We start from the raw sequence: 21,513 nt of genomic DNA, 5'->3' as shown, positions 1-21,513 counted from the left end.
GGTATTGGTGGCCATATGCTACATTTTATCAAAGGTTTCCTGAGCCTACGCTCCTTTCAAGTCATGATCGGCAATCACAAATCCAGACCATTCAACGAAGAGACGGGTGTCCCTCAAGGCTCCGTCCTCGCCGTGACCCTCTTCCTGATCAAGATGAACGGTGTATTTGAGCATCTTCTGAAGGGAATCCGAATTTTCGTCTATGCCGATGATGTAGTATTGATGGTTGCAATGGCTACAGTCAAAGCCCTTAGACGAAAACTCTCTCAAGCCGTGGCGTGGGCGGCACGGTGGGCCTCCTCCGTCGGTTTCCAACTATCGGCAGCCAAGAGCGAGTACACACACATATGCGACTCAAACCATTGGATCCTGAACGCACCAATAAAAATCAATGGCACTGCTAAAAATCCACGCGGAACACGCTAAAAATCCTCGGTGTAACCATAGACAGAAAGTTATCCTTCGGTCCACACTGCGACAGAGTGAAAGAAGATTGTCGTAGTCGCATCAATCTTCTCAAATCCCTAGCAAGTCGGCATGTGAACGCCAACAGGGACACCAGACTCAACGTCGGGAACGCGATCGTTAATTCCAGACATCTACGGGCTGGAGCTTACTATCATCGGTATCCATACCCTTCTGGACAAGCTAGCACCTATCTACCACCGAGCAATTAAAATAACATCCGGACTCCTCCCATCGACTCCTTGTGATGCGGCCTGTGTGGAGAGCGGCAAACTCCCCTTTCGCTACTTCCTCAATAAAGTGATATGTCATAGAGCACTCAATTTTGCCTCCAGAAAATCCGTACGAAACGGGGAGGGGTTCCTCCTAACCGAGGCTAACCGCCTCTTTAGAGATACTACTGGCCAAGAGCTCCCGCCAGTGTCCAGGGTCCACTGGTGTGGAACAAAAGGCTGGAACCTTCCAAGCATACAGACTGACTACTCAATCATAAATAGTTTTAGAGCAGGTTCCAACCCGACAGACATCCAAAAGGCAGTCCTTGAATTGATTAGAAACCGGTATGCAAACCACACCGTTCGATACACGGACGGTTCATTGGCACTAGGGAAGGTAGGTATAGGTGCCTCAGGACCTGATCTGGTCACCTCTAACCGCCTACCGGACCCGTGCAAAGTTTTCTCGGCAGAAGCAGCAGAAGCCCTTATCGCAGCAACAACACCATCGAATCGACCAATCGCCATTTTTACTGACTCAGCCAGCGTCGTCTCTACACTTGAATCAGAATCAATCAAACACCTATGGATTCAGGAAATCCTGCTAAACGCACAACCGCACACAACCTTTATTTGGATACCAGGTCATTCCGGAGTCCCTGGAAACGAAGAAGCAGATAGACTCGCAGGATCAGGTCGACGACAGGCACTCTTCACCAACCGCGTTCCCGCAGATGACTCCAAATCATGGGTTTCTAGAGCCATAGAGAAAAAATGGGCTGAAGAATGGTATCGCGCCGGTCGGAGGGGAACCAGAAGTTTCTTCCTTCGCAAAATCAAAAGTGACATCACCAAATGGGAAGACCACAAGGGGCACAAAGAGCAGAAAAAAATGTCGAGGCTAAGGACAGGACACGCAATATTCTCGTACAACATGGGTGGTGGCGAGGAATTCAGAACTCAGTGTACATTATGTCGCGTACACCAGACAGTCGAACACGTTCTATGTCACTGTCCTCAATACGAGGGCCCTAGATCGACATACGACATCTCAGGGAGTATCAGAGATACCCTGAGAAACGAACCAACCATGACCACAGCGGTATTTTCTTTCTTGAAAGACACTGGTCTGTTTGACCGAGTGTAATGGAATCAACGACATGACAACGAAATGTGGATACGTACTGGATTAATGAACAGAATAACGAATCGCTAGAGATCGCTAAAGAAATTTATTGTAAATAGGGGAAATCCCCAAAACTAGAAAGAGACCTTAAGGCCTCTTCATCGTTGCAAGAGATGAACCAGCCTAAGGCTGAAAATCTCTCTAATAAAGACAAAAAAAATCTAGGGTCGGTACTTCGTCGTGTAACCTTTGACACGCATCATTTCACGCACCCGGTTCGGCATGGATTCCACCAGCTTCTGGCACGAGGTGACTGGGATGGTGTACCAACGAGCTTGTATCCTACCCACAGTTTATGCATATTCTTCGGGCCTGATTACGAACGTCAGCTCACGGTGAAAACGAAATGATTTGTATGCAAAGTTATATGCACTTAATTACGTTTTCACTGTGAAGTGGCGTTCGTGATCAGGTCCTTCGATCGCTCTGTGTACACCGACCTTTTCACGATCTCCCATAGGTTCTCTATAGGGTTCAGATCCGGTGACTGCGTTGGCCACTCCATGACGTCTCCATGTCTGGCAGTGTGTTTCGGATCTTGCATGAACTGCCATTTCAGGAGCATCTCCCTCTCGGAGTTTGGCAGCATAACATCCCTTAAGATTTGGGTGTACTGGTTCTGATCCATGATCTTATCCACCCAGTACAGGGGGCAACCACTTACCAGGAGAAGCACCCCCACACCATAATGTTCTCTCCCCCATGCTTGAATGTTTTCGTGATATACTGTGGCATGTAAGCGCCGCCTATTGGGCGATGGACCCAAGTTTTTCCGTGCGAGGCGGTGAGGTTTACCTTCGTCTCATCTGACCACAGTATATTTCGCCACTGCTTTTCCTTCTCCGGTTCGACCCAATCGAAGTGGTCTTTCACGAACTTCAGTCGTACCTTCAGATGCTTCGGCGTCAGCATCCGGACCTTCCGGGGGCTTTTACCGCCTAGCTCCTGCTCCACCAGCCGCCGCTGAACTGTCTGGGAACTCACGGACAAGTTCAGTTCGTCCCTTGAAGGGATCTTTCTTGGAGACTCGCTTTATGACAGCATCATCCTTCGTGGTTGTTTTCCTTGGGCGTCCAGTCGTTTCGATTTTTTGTAGAGGGCATTAAACACGAAGATTTTGGATCGTCCCAAGCACTCTGCGATTTCGCGTTGGCTGCTGTCTGCCTTGGACATTTTGTGGATTTTTTAAAAAAAAATTTAATTACCGATGCAGCAGGTCGATCGTATGTGGAGTGTGATTATATGATTATTGATTCGTGGACGTAGTAGCTAGAATAACAAACAAAGATGGTCCGTTGAGGGCCCTTGGTTATAAGCTAATGATTGTTCGCTTAGTAGCGGACACGCGATCAATTAGGTTACGAAGACTCCGTTGACCATTGTGTTTCCGTGCAATTATGCGCACGATTCATTTCTCGTTGACTGCAACTAGAATTCGAGAATTAAAAAACCTTACATACTTCTTGTTTACATGATAGATACTTACCAGGATCCGAAAAATACAAAATACCACCGTGAAACAATTAATTTTCTTGTTTTGCTTGAGCAGTGATAGTGTTTCGTCCGACACTGTACAAAAGCGTTTGTCGCAATTCTGCATGAGGAAATCATTTTCCCCATTCACAGTACCTGAAGAGAGATAAAACGAAATCCACACCCGCTTCATTCGTATTTCAAAACATTGTTCGTATTGAAACATTGATAATTATCGTGCCGCCCGACTGTAAACAACCCCGCTTACACATGTTAATTTATTTTTAGAAAAAAGCAACAGACACAACAGCAGGACCCGCAACAGCAACTGCAGCACTCTCAACAACAACAAAGGCAACCGCAGCATCCACAGCAACATCAACAACGGGGTCCTCCACAACAGCAGCAGCCTCCACAACAACCACAATGGGCTACTCCACAACAACAGCAGCCCCCACAACAACAACAACAATGGGTTCCACCGCAACAACGGCAGCATCCTCCAAAACAACCACAATGGGGCCCTCCCCAACAACAGCAGCCCCCACAACAACAACAACAACAACAACAACAACGGGGTCCACCGCAACAACAGCAACAGCCTCCACAACAACATCCCACTCAGCAAGGCGGCAAACAGACTCATGAGTAAGTCGAGTTTATCTTTTTCATAAACCAATTCACACTATTCGGGCTTATAAGGGCTTATAATTGAACGAACGGTAAAAGTTTCTGCGACTAAACGTCATTGTCCTGCAATTTTGAGGTTGTTTCAAATGTTGTTACCCTCAATCGCCTTCTAAGTGCGCCTGTTACCATGCTGGATAGCATATTCATCATCACCTTAATGCTTTCCACACAGAAGAGATACTACATCATGCGCAGGTTGCTATACATGGCATTCACTGTGTCCATCATGTGCTCATACGAAGCAATTGCACCCATCATGCGCTATCGATATCGATAGAAAAAGGAAGTAGGTTATATCTGTGGTATAACCGGAAGGTTGACGTAAGACTATCGTTGATATAGTGATCATTCTTTTGAAGTTGAATCTGAATCCATTCTGAATGAATGAATAAATGAATATTTGGGAGACTTCGGAAACGAGAACGTTACGTTGGAAGCACAATGTTTTATGCATCCAATATTGGATACGAAAATGTTCTACTGATGGGGAAGAATAATTGCACTTGATTGAAAAATCACAAAACCAAATGTATTTGGTCGCAGTATTATAGGGATAGAAAACATTAAAATAAACTCTTTCGCTTGAATGTAATTTTCATTCCAAGGGGAACTGGCAGATTATTTTTCAGCAATGATAACATCTTTCCGGAATCTTCTCGATGCTGGATAACAACCAAACGAAAAGAATTGCGCACGTGTATGTGTGTGTGTGTGGCGGCTGCTCCGATGACTCAAGCGGAACCGTTCTTCGATGCTGGTACTTCCTTGGTCGCTTTTTCAGTGGCATCACATTCCTCCTGATGCCACCTCCCTTCTGGCCTAAAGTGCATAAACAGGCTCTTGGTGACACCGTTCATCAGCGCTTTCATGATGAACGAAGTTAACTTCACCCTAACAGCGACAACATGCACCAATCGCTGCTCAATTATAACTGAGTTGATGATGATGATGTTGGATTTAAGAGGCTTTAAACTTTTCAGTTCATTCGCCTCTAAGCAACTGAGTTGATTTCCTAGCGCTCGCTTATATACTGATTGATGATTTCAATATTCCGTTTTGAAAGCAATTTTGAAGCTATTGAAACAAGTTTTTGGATCAAGAGGTAACAAGTATATAATGCGTAGACATCTTATCTTTCGAATGAAGGGTTTATCATACCATTTCGCTCAGCTGTTTAGGAGCTATTAACGCTCAAAATCTCGGTCTCTGACGTAACACTTTCGAACCTTTGATTTTACACCCCGGTATAGAAATGAAAGACGTAGTCCTACGTCAATAATCATAAAAAATTAAAGAACCGACCACCTGCATTTTGTTTATTGGCCCCAAAAAATGACCTGTGCAAAATTTCAGCTCAATCGGACATGATTTAGGGGTGCCTCAAAACGCTCAAAATCTTGATTTCTTGAGCCTCGAAGATCTCCCGATGGGCGAGTACATGAAGTTATGAAAATCGAAAAAAAATGTTCGATGCCAAATGACTTCAAAATGCATAAAACGTCGAGATCTGGTGTTATCTCTGTGGTGGACAGATTCAGGCGGACACGAAAACCAAACAAAAATGGCAAATTTAACTTTTTGAATTATATATATTTAAATAAACAACTCGACACGTGACTACACGTTCGCGTTACTTTTCTCTTGTGAGTTTTTACTCCTGACAGTTCTCTCTGTGTAGGTGTAAGTGGCAACCAGGGGTGTGCCAATCTCCACAGGCTCCCCCCAGTTACCCCTAACTCGGTGGCCCGTTGAGGTAGCTATAGTTTTGCTAGTTCCGGAACTATCGGACGGAATGTCGATTGTAGTGTATGCAAGCTTGATCCGGTCTATAGATATCCTTGCTGCTTCTGGTTGATCATAACGTCCATGTACTTGTCTGTACGATCGGTTGACAGGATAGGGTCCATCATATGGCCTCTGGTACGATTTTTTACACCGTCGTAACTAATGAAAAAATGTGTACAATCCTTCAAATTCTTGCTCACGATTTTTTTCTTCTTTTGCGTGATGTTTAGTTTCTACCGGTCTAATCTGATCCATAACACAACGAGTGCTCCCTTGGCCGAGTGGTTAGCGTCATAACTAACATGCCGGGTGTTCGGGTTCGATTCCCGTTCTGGTCGGCGGAATTTTTCGTCAAAGAAATTTCCTCCGACTTGCACTGTGATCACGCGTATTCTAGAGCTTGCCACTCAGAATGCATTCAAGGCGTGTTATTTGGCATAGAGATCTCAACTAAGTACTAATAAAAATGACGGAAGTAATACTACGTTGAGACGGCGAAGTTCCTCTAGGAACGTTAGTGCCATTGAAGAAGAAGAACACAACGAAGGTCAGACGTAAATTCTGCACGATTTACATTCAAAGCAGTTTAAGTTCTCTTTGAATGTGGTTCTCAAATCCAGTAGAATCGAAGGAAGACGGAGGAACCATTTCTTTGCGTCTACACACATGACTACTTCCTTCAGTTTACGGTGGAAGCGTTCGACCATCCCATTTGCTTGTGGGTGGTACGTGTTTGTTCGAGTATGATTTGTTCCAAGTATAGACGTCAATTCGCTAAATAATTCCGACTCGAATTGGCGGCCTTGATCCGTTGATATGAATTCAGGGCAGCCAAATCGCGAGATCCACTGAGAGTAGAGTGCTGTCATGTCCACCAGTGGAATTGCTTCGGGCCATCTGGTAAATCGATTTACAATGGTAAGCAGGTAAACGTGGCCTTAGATGGTGATAATGGGCCCACTAAATCAATGTGGATATTATTGAAGCGACACTTAGGCAAGCCAAACGGCGCAGTTATGTGACGTTGAACTTTTGATTTCTGGCATGCTACACAATTCCTCACGAACTCGGCGACATCTTTGTTGTTTTTTGGCCATACGAATCTTCTTGATAGAAACTCGGGCAACTCGGGATCGTATGCCAGGATGGGTAATGTTATGGAAGTGCTTCATAATCAGGCGACGATTTGGCTTTGGAACATTTGGACGAACGGAGCCATTTACAGAGACATCACAGTGTATGGGTTTTGAACATGACTGCAAGGTAACTTGTTCCAGATTTAACGAAGAACTAGTCGATGTGAGTAACCTCTGTAGCTCTGCATCGGTATCTTGGTCCAGTGCAATGGTTCGATAATCAATCAGCGAAGGAGAACTGATGGTATCAACTCTAGACAACGTATCAGCAACCATGTTGTGCATCCCACTAATGTGTTTGATATCGGGGGTAAACTGAGAAATGTATAGCAACGCTCTCTCTTCGTGGGGTAGACGACAAGCAGAATTCGAAGTCGTGACATGCGTTAAAGGATTATGATCGGTTAATATCGTAAATCGGCGCCCCTCCAATACTTGTCTAAAACATCTGACGGCCATTTTCATGGCTATCAACTCCCGTTCAAAAGTAGAATAATTACGATGACTCGATGAAAATTTCTCCGTATAAGAAGCCTAGCGGCTGCCATGTCCCATCGACCATTTGTTGCAGAACTTCTCCGGCTGATTTTCCGTGATTTTTTCTAGAATCTTGACGGACAACCGCTTGTATCCATTTACAAGTGCGAGAAATCGCCGAAGGTCCTTAATCGTCATTGGTCGAGTAAAATTTAATACAGATCCAATCCAGCCACCCTGCTGGGTAACGGTTTTACACCATCCTTCCCGACGAGGTAGCCGATGAATTCGACTTCTGATTTCGCAAATTTACATTTAGGTAGGTTTATTACCATTTTTGATATATCTTCTTCCTCTTCGGGTATCTGATGGTAAGCCCGTTCAAGGTCAATAGTACTGAATATTGACATACCGTGGAGTCTAGTGGAGTTCAGTAGATCGTGGACGTGTGGAACAGGATAACGATCTGGGACTGTCATGTTATTCGACTTGCGATAATCGCCGACGAAGCGCAGTTGTCCAGATTTCTTGGGCACGCAATGTAACGGGCTAGCCCATGAGCTACTGGAGCGACGTCAAATGCCCAGATCCATCATCGTTTGAAATTCCTGTTCAGCGAATAACAGCTTATCTGGCGACATCCTACGTACTTCACAAGCGGTCGGGCGTCCTTAAGTCATAATATGGTGCGTAACATTATGGCGAACTTCTGTGTGTAACATCGATGGACGTGTTATGATTTGAAATTCTTCAAGCAAAGGCCGAAATGTATGATCATAGTTGATTGTTGTAACAACGTGAAGGGACGTTTTCAACACCACCCCGCCTGTGGTCTTTAGTCGAAAGCCGGGATGTTCGTACTATTTGCAGCGCGCAGTAGAAACAGGTAGGATCGAAACATCCGATCCGGTATCGAATATTATTAGTGCTATCGAAAACGGTTAAGCGACGGCTTCGCTTACTAGCGCCCACCTCCGCCGTGACAGATGAGCGACTGCTTAGTTTTTGGCTTATCTTTAAAAACACACGGCTCGCGGCACTGGTGAGCATTTGTATCGTACTTCTTGTGGCACCAGCAGATTGAATCGTCGAAATTCTGATGCACCCGTGACGACGATCTGCTTCGAATGTTTCTGCTTTTACCTAGCCCTTTGAGCTTTCGAATTTCTGCTGTGAGGTAAGCGATTTGTTCACCGAGTTCCTCCTGTGCCAGATATGGCGCTTGCAATGTAGTTGCTGTTGCGTGTGAGCCGGAAGAATCAACCATCCTATCAGCCATTTCGGCCAATTTAGCAAGCGTGCCATCGTGAATCGTCAATACGGTCCTTACGTTTGCCGGAAGACGCTGCAGGAACAACATTTTCATGAGTCCATCGTCCCCATTTAGCCCAGCAACCAGATCCTGCATCCGGGTGCCGACAATCTCGTCTCAATTGCTTGATATTTGTTATTTTCGGGCGGATTTGATCCACTTTGAACTGAGCTTCGGCTTGGGCGAAGCACAAGTCGGGTAGGAAAATCAAAAGGCGGTATTAACGCAAAAATTTGTACGTACAAAACGCGCTAGTATCGACCGGATTTTTGCGCGATTATTTAGGTCGGGGTCCCCAATGTGGTGGATAGATTCGGGCGGACACGAAGACCGAATAAAAATGGCAAATTCAAATTCAATTATATACATATATTTAAATAAACAACTCGGCGCGTGACTAGTGAACCACGATAATCGACTATGATTCGATTATTCGAATACCTCCTACAGAAATCGATTATTATTCGAACAAATACTGCACAACCAATAATCGAAGCGAACGAATAATTTACGTCGTTTAATCGATCCAAACCCAGAGAAAAAAAAAGTACGGCTGCTGCAGTTTTATCCTGAAAATCAATCATTATCGTTGACGCTCCCCTAAATTCGTAAACGAAACTCAATGTCGTCAACGCAAATTTAGATTTTCTGGCAGAATGAACACTTTTTGATTCCAGATGGCTAGTAAATGAGAAATATTTGTCTAACTATTTCTCTCAGTGTGACGATGAATCGATTATTTGGGGCGATTAATCGTATCGAATAACAAACTGCTGAAAAGTATTCGATTAGCTGATGAACGATTAATTTAAAAAATCTGGGATCACTACGCGTGACTACACATTCGCGATATTTTTCTCTTATGAGTTTTTACTCCTGACAGTTCTCAATTTGTTTTTTTGACGTAGAACTACGTCTTTCATTAAGGGTGCCAAATCAGAAAACAGGTCACGTTTTTATGAAATAAAGTTAACGTTAATAACTATTTTTGACGCGAACGGATTTTGGCGCTGAACATACTAAAGGAATCGGAAATTCCGTAAGATTTGTTTAATGTGCCAAACATTAGAATCCCTTGGTTTGTAAATGGTCAAAATTCATGTAAACTTTAAGCGTTTCCATTTTCCCATTCATTTGTTCTATCCATTTGTGTGCTTTCCCGAACAGAGCTGTCAATAACGAGCAACTTATCGACGATCGACGCAGGGGAAATCGTAGGATTCAAAGTCTCCGTGAGCAAAGAAAAAGTAGAAGAATGAAGGGGAATACTTGCCTAGAGTATAAACAGTGGATCTCGCTGAGACAAACTTTCATTCGGCATCGGACTGTTGAGCAATCCAGTTCACTTTGCTTTCGCTGCGCTTCGATCTAAGATTGGACCCCACCAGTGGTAATCCAACTTGGATATCGTCGTTTGGTTTTACTGTTTCTGTTTTTCTGTTTTTCGCGTTATAAATTGGACGCTTCGCGTAGTGTGTGATGAGTAAGAAGAAGAGGAATGCAGGCTCGAGCCCTGCAAAAAACGAACGCATTGCCAGAGGCAATAAAATTTCGAGGCAAGCTAATGACGCACGCAATGTGCATTGAAAAGCGCTCGCACTGAACCGAGCCCTAGCGAGTGGGACACCGCATCGAATAACAGCGGAGTAGGCGATTTCGGCGCGTCGGTCGAAAATGTAAACGCCGTTACCCAGGCAGCAACCAAAATCAAGCTCCCCCCGCTGGTGGTGAAGGCGGTCGCTCTTGACAAACTCATCAGCGAATTCGCATTGATGGGTGTTTCAGCAGAATACAAGCTGTGTGGCATAATTCCGTCTTTTTTCCAAGCAGTTAACATAGTTTGTTTTCCGTCATCATAAGGGTTTCGTTGGTGCCTTTGAGAATGCATCAATGCATAAAACTGACGTTATGGCGAAGCAAGCGTTAAGGTTGTGCGCCAAAAAATTATTTGGGGAATAACAAGCATCTTGAATGTCTTACTGGAATGTTATAAGTTATTTAGGATTACATTTGCGCTAATATTGACCATAATGAAGCATTACCACTGCTACTGCTCGAAAAGGTTGTTATTAACAAAAAGAGTTCATTTCACTTGTTTAGTCACCAAAATGTGAATGACGTTCTGGAATTTTGCATGTGATTAGGTTTCGCTTGCCAGTAGCAAAACTTCCTCCACTAAGGGTGACAGCTGCGCTTCTCTCGAGCATGAGAAAGTAATGCAACTTTTTTCGATGCCAGTAATATTAACAGAAGCGTTTCTTTTGAGAATAGCGTAAAATGATGAGAAGTATTTATATTCCTAGTAGTTTCAAGCCACCAATGTATGGCTCTGTATGCATGCTATGGCGAACGCTTGTTTGGCGCTTGGTTTACGTTGTACGAACGATGCCTAGAGGTGCGATTCCTTTGAGGCAATACTAAATAACATGTAGCATGATATTTGATACTTGCAAGTGTTGTCATTGTTGTTGTTTCCATGCGTTGCCAAAGATATATTGATGTAATTATGAGATGTGGAATAATGGTGCTGGTGCTGGTGCAACATGTATATAATCGAGTCTATTTCAATTGCGAAAAAGGCCACCGGAATAGCGTTCAAGGTGTGAAATAAATTGCGACATACGATCATCTAGTATATTGTTTTGCGAGGGCATGAATGAATCATCAATCAATTATCGTCAACTGATTCTACAAAGGCTAACGCCATATGAGCCTTGATAAAAATATATATTTTGGAAAAAAAAAACTGATGAAATACAATGAAAAATTCATTTCAGAGATTATTCTACGAAGCAGTTGTTTCTAAAATTTCACAACATTATAGAATAATATCCGAAGGTATGAACAAGCGACTTATATAAAATAACAGTGTAGTTCTACGTCAACAATGCGGTCGTATCTTGGACACAAAACCTCCTATAATTTTTTGTGAACTATATGTTAACAATATATTAATTTAACAATGTATTTTAATGTGATGTCTTTATATAAAAATTATATTTCATAATAATTATATTTAATAATTTGAATTTGAAACTTTGGAAACAGTCTCCAAGAGTAAATTATATAAGTATTCTCAATACATGATTTTATTTTTATTATCTGTTGAATGAAAACACATACATTTTTACCATCGATGCAATTAGGCTTGTTCTCATGGATAATAGATAACATCAAGTTTCGCAGCGGGGCGTCAGCGTGGCTTGGGCGGGGCGTGTGACGCTTACGATTAATCATGTGTGTTCTTACCGATGTGTTCACACCAGGCTGACGTGTCGTGAGAGTGGTTTTGACGTGTGGCGTGCAAACGAAAACACTTCACGCCGGCGATATTTGTATTTCTCTGCTTCTCTCTAGCATATGTTTGTTTGTAGTAGTGACATAAATTTATTTTTTTTATTTTTTTTATGTGCGAACTGTGCGTTGTCTTGTGTACCGTTATCTATTATCCATAAGAGCACCGTATTGATTCGTGAACAGGTTCACTCGACATCAAGTTTCGCTTAGGAATAGCATAAACTGATACTTGGTTGAGTAAAATATAAGATTAGCATGGTTTCTTGCTGTGGTGGTTGAGAGCAGACAAACGACCAGAACGGTAAAAAAGGTATGGTGGCTGAGAGCAGACAAACGACCACGAAGAGTTAAATTCGAAGATTTTTTTTTTCATACTTTCATTGCCACTCAGGCCCAGTCCCAGACTGTCGATTTTCGTCAGTCTGGGACTGTTTACTGTAACCATTTCGCAATATGTTGTGTTTATGATTGTGCAATATGTTATTGTGTTTATGATTTCTCATGGATGTTTTTTTAAATAATTCTAGACAAAAGCAGCAGCCACAGCAGCAACAACAACAGCAGCAGCAACAGCCACAACAAGGAAAACTATCTTTCAAGTAAGTTGTACATATTTTATCATTTCGTTCTCGGTTCTCGTTCTAAGGAAGGGCAGGGTTCTTCGTACAACCTGGGTCTTAGGCTTTTTTGGGGTTACCGCCCTCTGTTGCTCAACGCGTTTCCACTTGTGAAACAGTTAACAATAATTTAATCCATGTCCCCACAAGCTCTTGAAGCTTCTTAGTCCAACTAGCAATCGGTTGAGGGTGATTATTCAAAGACCACGTCATTGTAACTCTGGATCGAATCGTTGGTTCATCTTCAGTCCTGGCAAATCGATAGTCCGTTGAGGTTTTTATTGCTGTGGTGAGTTAGGCATAACGACTAGCATCAATGCATGCATCTTTCGACCTGCTGAAAACACGCGTTCCTCTCGGATAATTTATCGAGTTGCACCTGCATTTACAAAAAATGTTGAACGTTTTGATGTTAATCGTACGGAAATAGTTATATCTTGAAGCCTTTTTTTTCTAATGTGGCGGAATTTTTGTTTTACGGGCATCACTGGTCGTTAGAGTGCCAATGTTAATGGATGTATGGGAAAACGTGACCTTTGAATTTTCAAACGGGACTTGATTGATTGAAATGTTGATTCCCACGAAAAAGTCACAGGAGGGTTGTGTCCGAGACACGACCGCATAGTTTACGTAGGATTCCGTCAATTTATCGGTTACATGCTAATTTTGTATATGTTTGAAGAATTACATTGTTAAACTCTTCGATAGTGATTTGGTGGCCCTGGAAAGTTTTGTCTGGTTGTTAGGAATTGTTTGTTCACTCCACCAATGTCCATAACCGATTGATAATGATAAAAAGATGGTGATTAGTCATTTGATGGTATCACGATAGAAGATGCCTGAGTGGAATGAGATATGATGAAAGCCGCCCTCTGTGGCCCTGGACGAGCTGGCTCCTGTGTTATTTATGGATGAAATAAAGAAAAAAAACTCATCAATGTTATATAAGACAATTATCATTATCGAACACAATTATCAAGTTTTCTCATCAGAATAAAAAGTGTTATTTTATTATAGAAAAATTATATATGAAATGGAAAAGGCAATTTCACTTATAATTTTTACTTTCTGAGTGTTTACTCAACCCATTTCCATTTTCGCTTTGAAGCCAACGGAACACGATGCTACATACCTCACTGCGAATTCCAATTGGAAATTGATATCGGACATTGATATGAAATTTCACGAAGCAACCAACATAAAAGTTCCAAATTTAAATTTTATCGAACATAAGTTCTATTCATTGAAATATCATTCTTTAATTAATCCATCGAAAGATTCTTATTGGAACGAAAATAAAAAAACACTCATTCATCGTTCCCTACTTATTCGCCAGCACGTATGCAATCAGCACTGTCCACGCTAGTTACAATGAGCACTATCCATTTGAGCGCATCGTTAGTTAAACTATCGACCACGAGGGTATTTACATGATGATTTCCCCTAGACACCTTGGATTAGAAATCTCTGTTAGGGAATACACTTTGGTGGGAACAAAAGTTCCCTCTACTTTGATGTACCGATTTCTCCGTATCTTCAATTTCGACCGATCAGAACGAGGTATTTCCGTTTGGAGATTTTTTGATTGTTGGCTAGTTAGTTTCATATGATATATTATTTTATAAAATGTGATGAATTGTTATGGAGTGCTCAGATCGATTGATGCAAATATCTCGTAAATCCATCAAAAAATAACTGACCAATAATTATAAGTACATGAGCCGTATTTCCGTTAGGATAGGGGTTGAGATTTTCCAATTATTCGATAGTTAGTTTCATGACATATATTATTTGATTCAATGTAAAAAATTGTTATGGAGTGCCGAAATTGATTGACGCAAAAATCTCATCAATCGATCATGAAATGACTGAGCAATAAGCGTTTGAAATTGGACAATTTTCACGATGTGTACCCCAATATGTTCCCGAAAGACGTAATCCTACGTCAAAAAATAAATACATATAAATTTTATCAATTCAAAACTGCCTTCGGGCCTGCTAGTTCGATAGGAGATTAATCTGCCTCCCTAAATGAATATTGCTCATGGCGTCGCTTGGTGCCGCCGAAAGCAGACTCGTTTGCTTAGTGCTGAGCGACAATGAAAATGTCTTTCTAAAGGTAGGTCGAGAAAGAGTAAGAACTAGTTTTCTTCGCAAGGGCCCTTCTCAGGGCTAGAGACGAATGAACGTAAAGTTTAAAGTCTCTATAATTCAAAAGAAGAAAAATATTGCTACCAGATGTCACGAACTTCGACATTTTTTGCAACTATGGTGCTACTCGCCCGTGTAGTTGGTGCAAAGGTACCACAAAAATATTATTTTATAGAATTCCTTCATGCATTTGTCTGATACGGGCTGTGTATCGTTCGTTCTTGTTTTTGAAGGGACTTTAACCCAAAGACCATTCGTCCCTACGGGCTGTGTATGACTGGAGCGTTCCGTTATATACATGCATGCATATGTCCTTCGCTTCTTTTGCCAAATCCATTAAAAAAGGTGGTTGATGAAACGTATGTTTTTGACGTGATACGTTACATGTTAGTTGTTAGTAGAAAATGTAAAAATAAACAGTATTTTTGATCGGTTTTATATAGTTTTTGTGGTAAGTGGAAAACAGTAAAATAAACTCTTTTGTTTCAAAACAAACTGATAGTCCTGAGAAGGACTGCAATGGTTCAATGGGTTGTACGGAATCTGCTGCGTTTCAGTCGGATGTAGCCGTTTAGTTTTGGGAGCGGTAGCTTTTACGGATTCGCTGATGCTTTCCATGACTTTGGCGCCGTCGGCTTCTGTGCGTCGATTTGCGAGGGTTTGATTGGCACCACCACCGCACCGCATCCATCGTTGGTTGCCGATAGCTTCCTCTCCTTTGCCGCACCGTACGGTGTTGGTTGATTTGTAGAGCACTTTACACTAGAAGCCCAGGTGTTTGCCGATCTGAGCGTTGAACGAGAATGAGAAATCCAAAAATGCTACCGTCCTTTTATATCAGTTGGTATGTGAAAAATAGGCGCCCGCCACTCGCTCGCCATGCAAATATTTGACATATCGGGGAACGAAAGAAGCGAAGCAGGCGAAAAAGAAATGACGTCAATTTCGACCTATCAGTACCGTTTGGATAGGGGTTGAGATTTTTCAATTGTTCGATAGTTAATTTCATGATATAAATTATTTTATTCAAGGTGAAAAATTTTTATAGAGTGCCGCAATGTGTTGATGTAAAAATCTCTTCAATCCGTCATGAAATGACTGAGCAATTAGCGTTTGAAATTGGACATTTTTCACGATGCGATCGATATTCGTTTTACAATTTGTACTCCAATATGTTCCCGAAAGACGTAATCCTACGTCAAAACTCCCCTCTGCAAAATATCAGCTCAATGGGACTTCATTTACTAGTGTCGCACAACCGTCAAAGTTAAAATTTTAGAAAACCGAAAAATCACCAAAAGGAGGGGGGAAGAGGAAATTTTGGCGGTTTGTAAAAGAGGGAATCGAATAAGGATTCCCAGATAAATCCGAGGGTCTTAATCGGAACTTCTGAGTCTGTTTGATCTTCGGTTTCACCCAACTCTGTCGGAATTGTAGCTAGAATTTATTGATAGTTGAAGGAAATCTTCCTGAGCTGCATCCCTGTGTTCTCAAAAATCATTATTAGTGAACGCAGTTTTTTTTCCAAAATATATATTAAGGCTCATTTGGCGTTAGTAATGTGTAACCGATTATTCGAGGTTAGTATTACAATGAGTTTTTCATAATTGCAATTTTACAATCACTCTACACTGTATGTGAAGCCGACATGAGGTACTTCCTATTGGGATGCAGCTGGCCATTAATCAGCAACGCTCCCATAGTTTGTACCCCTTATCCAGCGTAGTGCGTCTCTTTTGACTTGAGGGATTCAGGGTAGAATGATTGTTGGCCGGTACAATCGTCAGCTTGTATAGAATTGTCACTGGCCGGCACAACCAACCTTTTGTTGACTTGTTGATTTGGTCACTAGCCAGCACAACCTTCGACCCGAGTCATTTGAATCTGTGAAGAGAATGTGTTCAAATTAACGAAGCTCCTCTTGAGGACTGTTGAAGGAAACAAAAAAACACTTGAGAACTTTTGAAGCATTATTAAAACAGCCATAAACAGCGTAGCGGAGAACATCATAGGACACGTGGAACGAAGACAACGATTTTTCGAGTTCACGAATAATGGTTATCCCCCCCTTGGAAGATTTACGAGGATCAAAAAATCAAAACTTTGAGCGCTTTGAGGCACCCCTAAATTATGTCCGATCGAGCTGAAACACAGATAATTTTTTTGGCCAATAAACAAAATGTACATGGTCGGTTTTTGAAATTTGGCATGACCATTTTCGCTGCCACTCTAATATATATGTTTCCCGGAATTCGCAAGACTTCTCTACTTGAAGAACTCATTCTCAAGTGTGGGTTTCTTTTTTAATCCTCCTCTACTGCCTTCAGATGCTTCGCTGCTCCACAAAAAAAAACTTCAAATACTAGCTCCCAGAGCTTTGGAATTAAAACAAATTTGTCTTGCTCCTTGTAATATTTTTCAATTTGGTGTACGAAAAAGTTAAAAAAAAACATAAATATAACTCAATTCTCGTTACAGGCAAAGACAACAACTGAAGCAGCAACAACAACAGCAGGAGGAAGCATCGGATGTTCAAACGACACAACCAAGTACCCGCGAAGGAACACCATCATCTCAATCATCCCATTCGTCCTCACCATCCACGCATGCAGCCGCCCTACAGCGTGTGGATGAAGACTTCAATCGGATGAAGATTGATAAAGAGAAACTACGTACCTCTAATTTGCTGCCGGTCCTTGTGCGCGCCAACGCATTTGGCAAAGTCGGAAAGCCCATTACGGTAGAGGTTAACTACATCCAAATGCTGCTAGACAGATTGATTTCGAACGCGTATCACTACGATGTCGACATCAAGCCGGCTGCGTCCCGCAAATGGCAGCGAGGTGCATTCGCGAAATTCTCTGCCGATGTGCTTCCGAGCAATAAGTTCGCCTTTGACGGTAACAAAAACGCTTACACCGCCCGGAAATTGAAAGATGACCAGTACCAGAAGGAAGTTACGGTGCGCGAAGATGGTCGGGATCGCAAATTTACCGTCGTAATGAAGCTGGCCGCTGTCGTGGACTTGAGTTGTCTTAAAAGGTGGGATTGTCGAAATGCTGCTGTTATGTTTAACCCGACATTCGTTGTATTTACAGTTATATGAACAATGGAAATCTCGCTAAGCCGATGGCCGCCATCCAATGTTTGGATGTTGTGTTGCGGACTGCGTACGAAAACAATCCAAGATTCGTGAAGGTGAGTTCGGTTATTAACAAAGTGACTGGCAGCCAGGGCTTGTCATTTTAGAAAGTGAATTCGGTGAATTTTCTTCTCATTATGAAACATCGGTTATTCCAAGCAAGCACTTTTAATTGACGATTGAACCCGCTCGAATGGGCTATATCCTTCTCGTTGGAAAAAAGTTCCATTTCACATGCGGAACGATTCTCGAAAATATTGTGTCAACAACGAGGTCTTAGGCTAAAAAATTTTGGTGTTCAACTACTACGACTATAACGCTTCATCCACTTGGTTACGTATTTCGCAACCATTTAAGACAGGCGCGATGATATTAAAAAGACGGGTTTAGCTGTCTCATGTTATGCTAGAGAGAAGCGAGCGTGATAACTTGCTTTGCACTCTGGTAAGCAGTGATTAGTCGAAAATTTCGACCTGACTCATACCGAAAAAGTTCGGCAATTACCGTTCCTTCATGTTATGCGTATTTTGGAACAGTGATGGCGTGATCCAATGGATGTTATTGGATGCACGCGAGACAGTCGATTGGTTTCGATATCAGGAGCAGCTTAGCAGAGAGGCCAAAGTATTTAGACAGATCCCATGTCTCAGCTGCTAGGAAATCCATACCTTTGTTGCACGATAATGTGCCCCCGCATAGAACACAGGAGGTAATAGCGAAGGCGCTAATTCCAGGATTTGAGGTATTAGAGCATCCGCTGTACTCGCCCGATCCAAGCCAAACAGATTATCACTCACTCAGATCTATGGACTATAAGTACGAAGATTCAAAGGAGGTCAAAGGAGGTCATGGTAGAGGCGAATGAACTTCAAAGTTTAAAGCCTCTTAAAAACAAAGAAAGAAAGAAAGAGGTCATGGACTTCCTTACGGAGTATTTCAGCAGCTTGTCAAATTCATTCTTTGCTAGGGGTATAGACCTGAGACGTATAGACCAGCTCAAGATTAGGTGGAGGTACGTTGTAGCAAACGATGGGAGATACGTGTCGTAGGAACAGGTGCAGGATGGTAGGAATAGGACATGAAAAGAAAAAAACAAGAGTGGTTCCTTAGTTAAGCAATAAGCGTCTTGACTAGGTGGGTTCACTTATTTCAACAATTCATTTTGCGCTTTAATATATGCAGTACAACATTACACTCGTGATTATTTAAACAAACCAACACGGGCTTCGAAAGAGAGACACCCAATACCCAGTACGTTAAGCAACTACCATCCGCATAGACGGTCGTACCCCGACACTCATTTACACGAGTTCAGTGAAATGAAGCAATATCGGAATAATACCAAGGCTTTGGTGCGAACATCAAAATGATTCAGCGTATTGAGAATGGACATAATTCGGAACCATGAAAAAGCAGAAACTCTAGAACAGCAACATCGTGCTAAAACGAAGCTTTATAAGCTTTATTCTGGATAGTCCCAACCACTGCATTTTGATGGACGATGAGACATATGGCAAAGAGAACTCCAGAACGCTGCCGGGGCCTCAGTTTTACGCTAAGTCAGTTGGAGAGAGTGTGTCGAGTACGGATACGACTGCTGCGGTGGAAAAACCCTGTTTTATATATAAGATGCAGTCATTTTTTCGATTTTTTCTATCTTTCTAATTTGGGCGAAAAAAAATTCAACGATATATACACGATGCAAATCTGATCAGTCATTCTTCTGTGATGATGACTTACACGAAGTGGAATATATCTGTGATATAATCGCAAGGTAGACTTAGGAGTACCGCTGGCTCGGTAATCATTTGTGTGAAACTGCATCTGAATCAATTCTCAATGAATGAATATTTTGAAGGATTGCTAGAAGTTTTTTTAGTGTGTTGGTGGATGAGTATAAGTATGGAATTGTTATTATCATTAAATTCAACTCTTTCGAACATGTTGGTGGTCCTGAGAAGAAACGATGGGGTTGAGTGGCTTTGTAAAGGGTGTGTCACATCAAATTGCATCACGGAAAAAACGCTGTAGAAATTTAATTTTTAGGAATTATATCTTCAGCTTTCGCTTATAATCAGATAAGAGTGTATAGATCACGTTGGCCATGCTTCACTGTCAATTTTTCGTAAATTTGGAAAAATGTCGAACAAAAAAGAGCGTCGTGAATTAATCCTGTGCACTCATTCCGAGAATCCGGAGTTGTCACATCGGGACATCGGTAAGATGCTGGGAATCGTCCAATCCACGGTCAGCAGAGTACTAAAACGATACTTCGAGAACCTAACCATCGACCGGAAGGTGAAGAACGGCAAAAATGGATGCTCCGTCAGTGAAAAAGATCACAAGCGCGTAGTTAAGCAGTTTAGACGTGATCCGAGAAGTTCGGTCCGGGATGTCGCCAATAAGCTGAATTTGTCAAGTTCATTCATCCAGCGGACCAAGCAGCGGGAGGGCCTGCGTACATACAAGGTTCAGAAGGCTCCTAACCGCGACGAAAGGCAAAACATGGTGGGGAAGACGCGAGCCCGGAAGCTGTACACCGAAATGCTGACGAAGCCGCATTGCCTGGTAATGGACGACGAAACCTACGTCAATACGGACTTTCGTCAGCTGCCGGGCCTGTTGTTCTTCTCCGCAGAGGACAAATTCAGCGTTCCGGAGGAGATTCGCAAGCAGAAACTATCCAAGTTTGCCAAAAAGTACATGGTGTGGCAAGCGATCTGCTCTTGCGGAAAGCGGAGCGCCCCCTTCGTGATGACCGGCACGGTAAACGGGCAGGTTTACCTTAAGGAGTGCCTACAGAAGCGCTTACTACCACTATTGAAGCAGCACGAGGGCCCGACCATCTTCTGGCCGGATCTCGCTTCGTGCCACTATTCAAAGGACGTGTTGGAGTGGTACGAAGCCAACGGGGTCACCTTCGTGCCAAAGGAAATGAACCCGCCCAACGCGCCGGAGCTTCGCCCAATTGAGAAATATTGGGCGATTATGAAGCAGGCCCTCCGGAAGAACCCAAAAGTTGTCAAATCGGAGGCGGACTTCAAGAGAAAATAGATTTCTGTTCAAAAAAAACTACAACCTGACGTTGTACAGAACCTTATGGACGGGGTAAAGAGGAAGGTGCGAGCATACGGACTTGGGCTCGAAGTATGAATAAAAAGAAAATGCCAAAAGTTGTTTAATAGTTTTTATTTTACTGTCTAACATTTTCAAAAGGATCGTTCTACTGGGCGAATTTCTACACCGTTTTTTCCGTGATGCAATTTGATGTGACACACCCTTTAAAAGCAATTGAAGATGTTTGATACATGATTCATTTTTGTTCTCGTGAAAATAATACACGAGATTTTTCATAACCACTCCATGAGAACGCAGAATAGAAACTGATGCTCTTGGATTGCATCACAGAAACACCTAGTGAAAGCAAACAATTAGCATTCCATACGAAAGCAGAACAGAAAAACTGAAAGAGGCTAGCCTGTCGACCCATCATGCATTATAAGTAAACCGCTGTGAAATCGACTCAAATCATATTTCAAGAAGTTAGCTACAGTGTCGGACAGGACA

The 21,513-nt window shown here is 42.4% G+C and overlaps 1 protein-coding gene across 1 annotated transcript in view; it reads left to right on the top strand.

Annotated features, from left to right (window-relative positions):
* LOC129764537 (protein argonaute-2) overlaps positions 1-21,513 on the top strand; it is a 64,918-nt gene that overhangs the window by 17,621 nt on the left and 25,784 nt on the right. The window contains exons 4-7 of the mRNA XM_055763721.1: positions 3,628-3,987; positions 12,564-12,635; positions 17,283-17,846; positions 17,903-18,002. Coding sequence (XP_055619696.1) covers positions 3,628-3,987; positions 12,564-12,635; positions 17,283-17,846; positions 17,903-18,002 — 1,096 coding nt within the window. The remainder of the gene's footprint in view (positions 1-3,627; positions 3,988-12,563; positions 12,636-17,282; positions 17,847-17,902; positions 18,003-21,513) is intronic.

Source organism: Toxorhynchites rutilus, chromosome 2 (assembly GCF_029784135.1).
Source record: "Toxorhynchites rutilus septentrionalis strain SRP chromosome 2, ASM2978413v1, whole genome shotgun sequence".
In the NCBI taxonomy this organism is placed as follows: domain Eukaryota; kingdom Metazoa; phylum Arthropoda; class Insecta; order Diptera; family Culicidae; genus Toxorhynchites; species Toxorhynchites rutilus.
The sequence above is the reverse complement of the archived record's forward strand: the minus strand, read 5'-3'. Positions and strand labels throughout refer to the sequence as shown.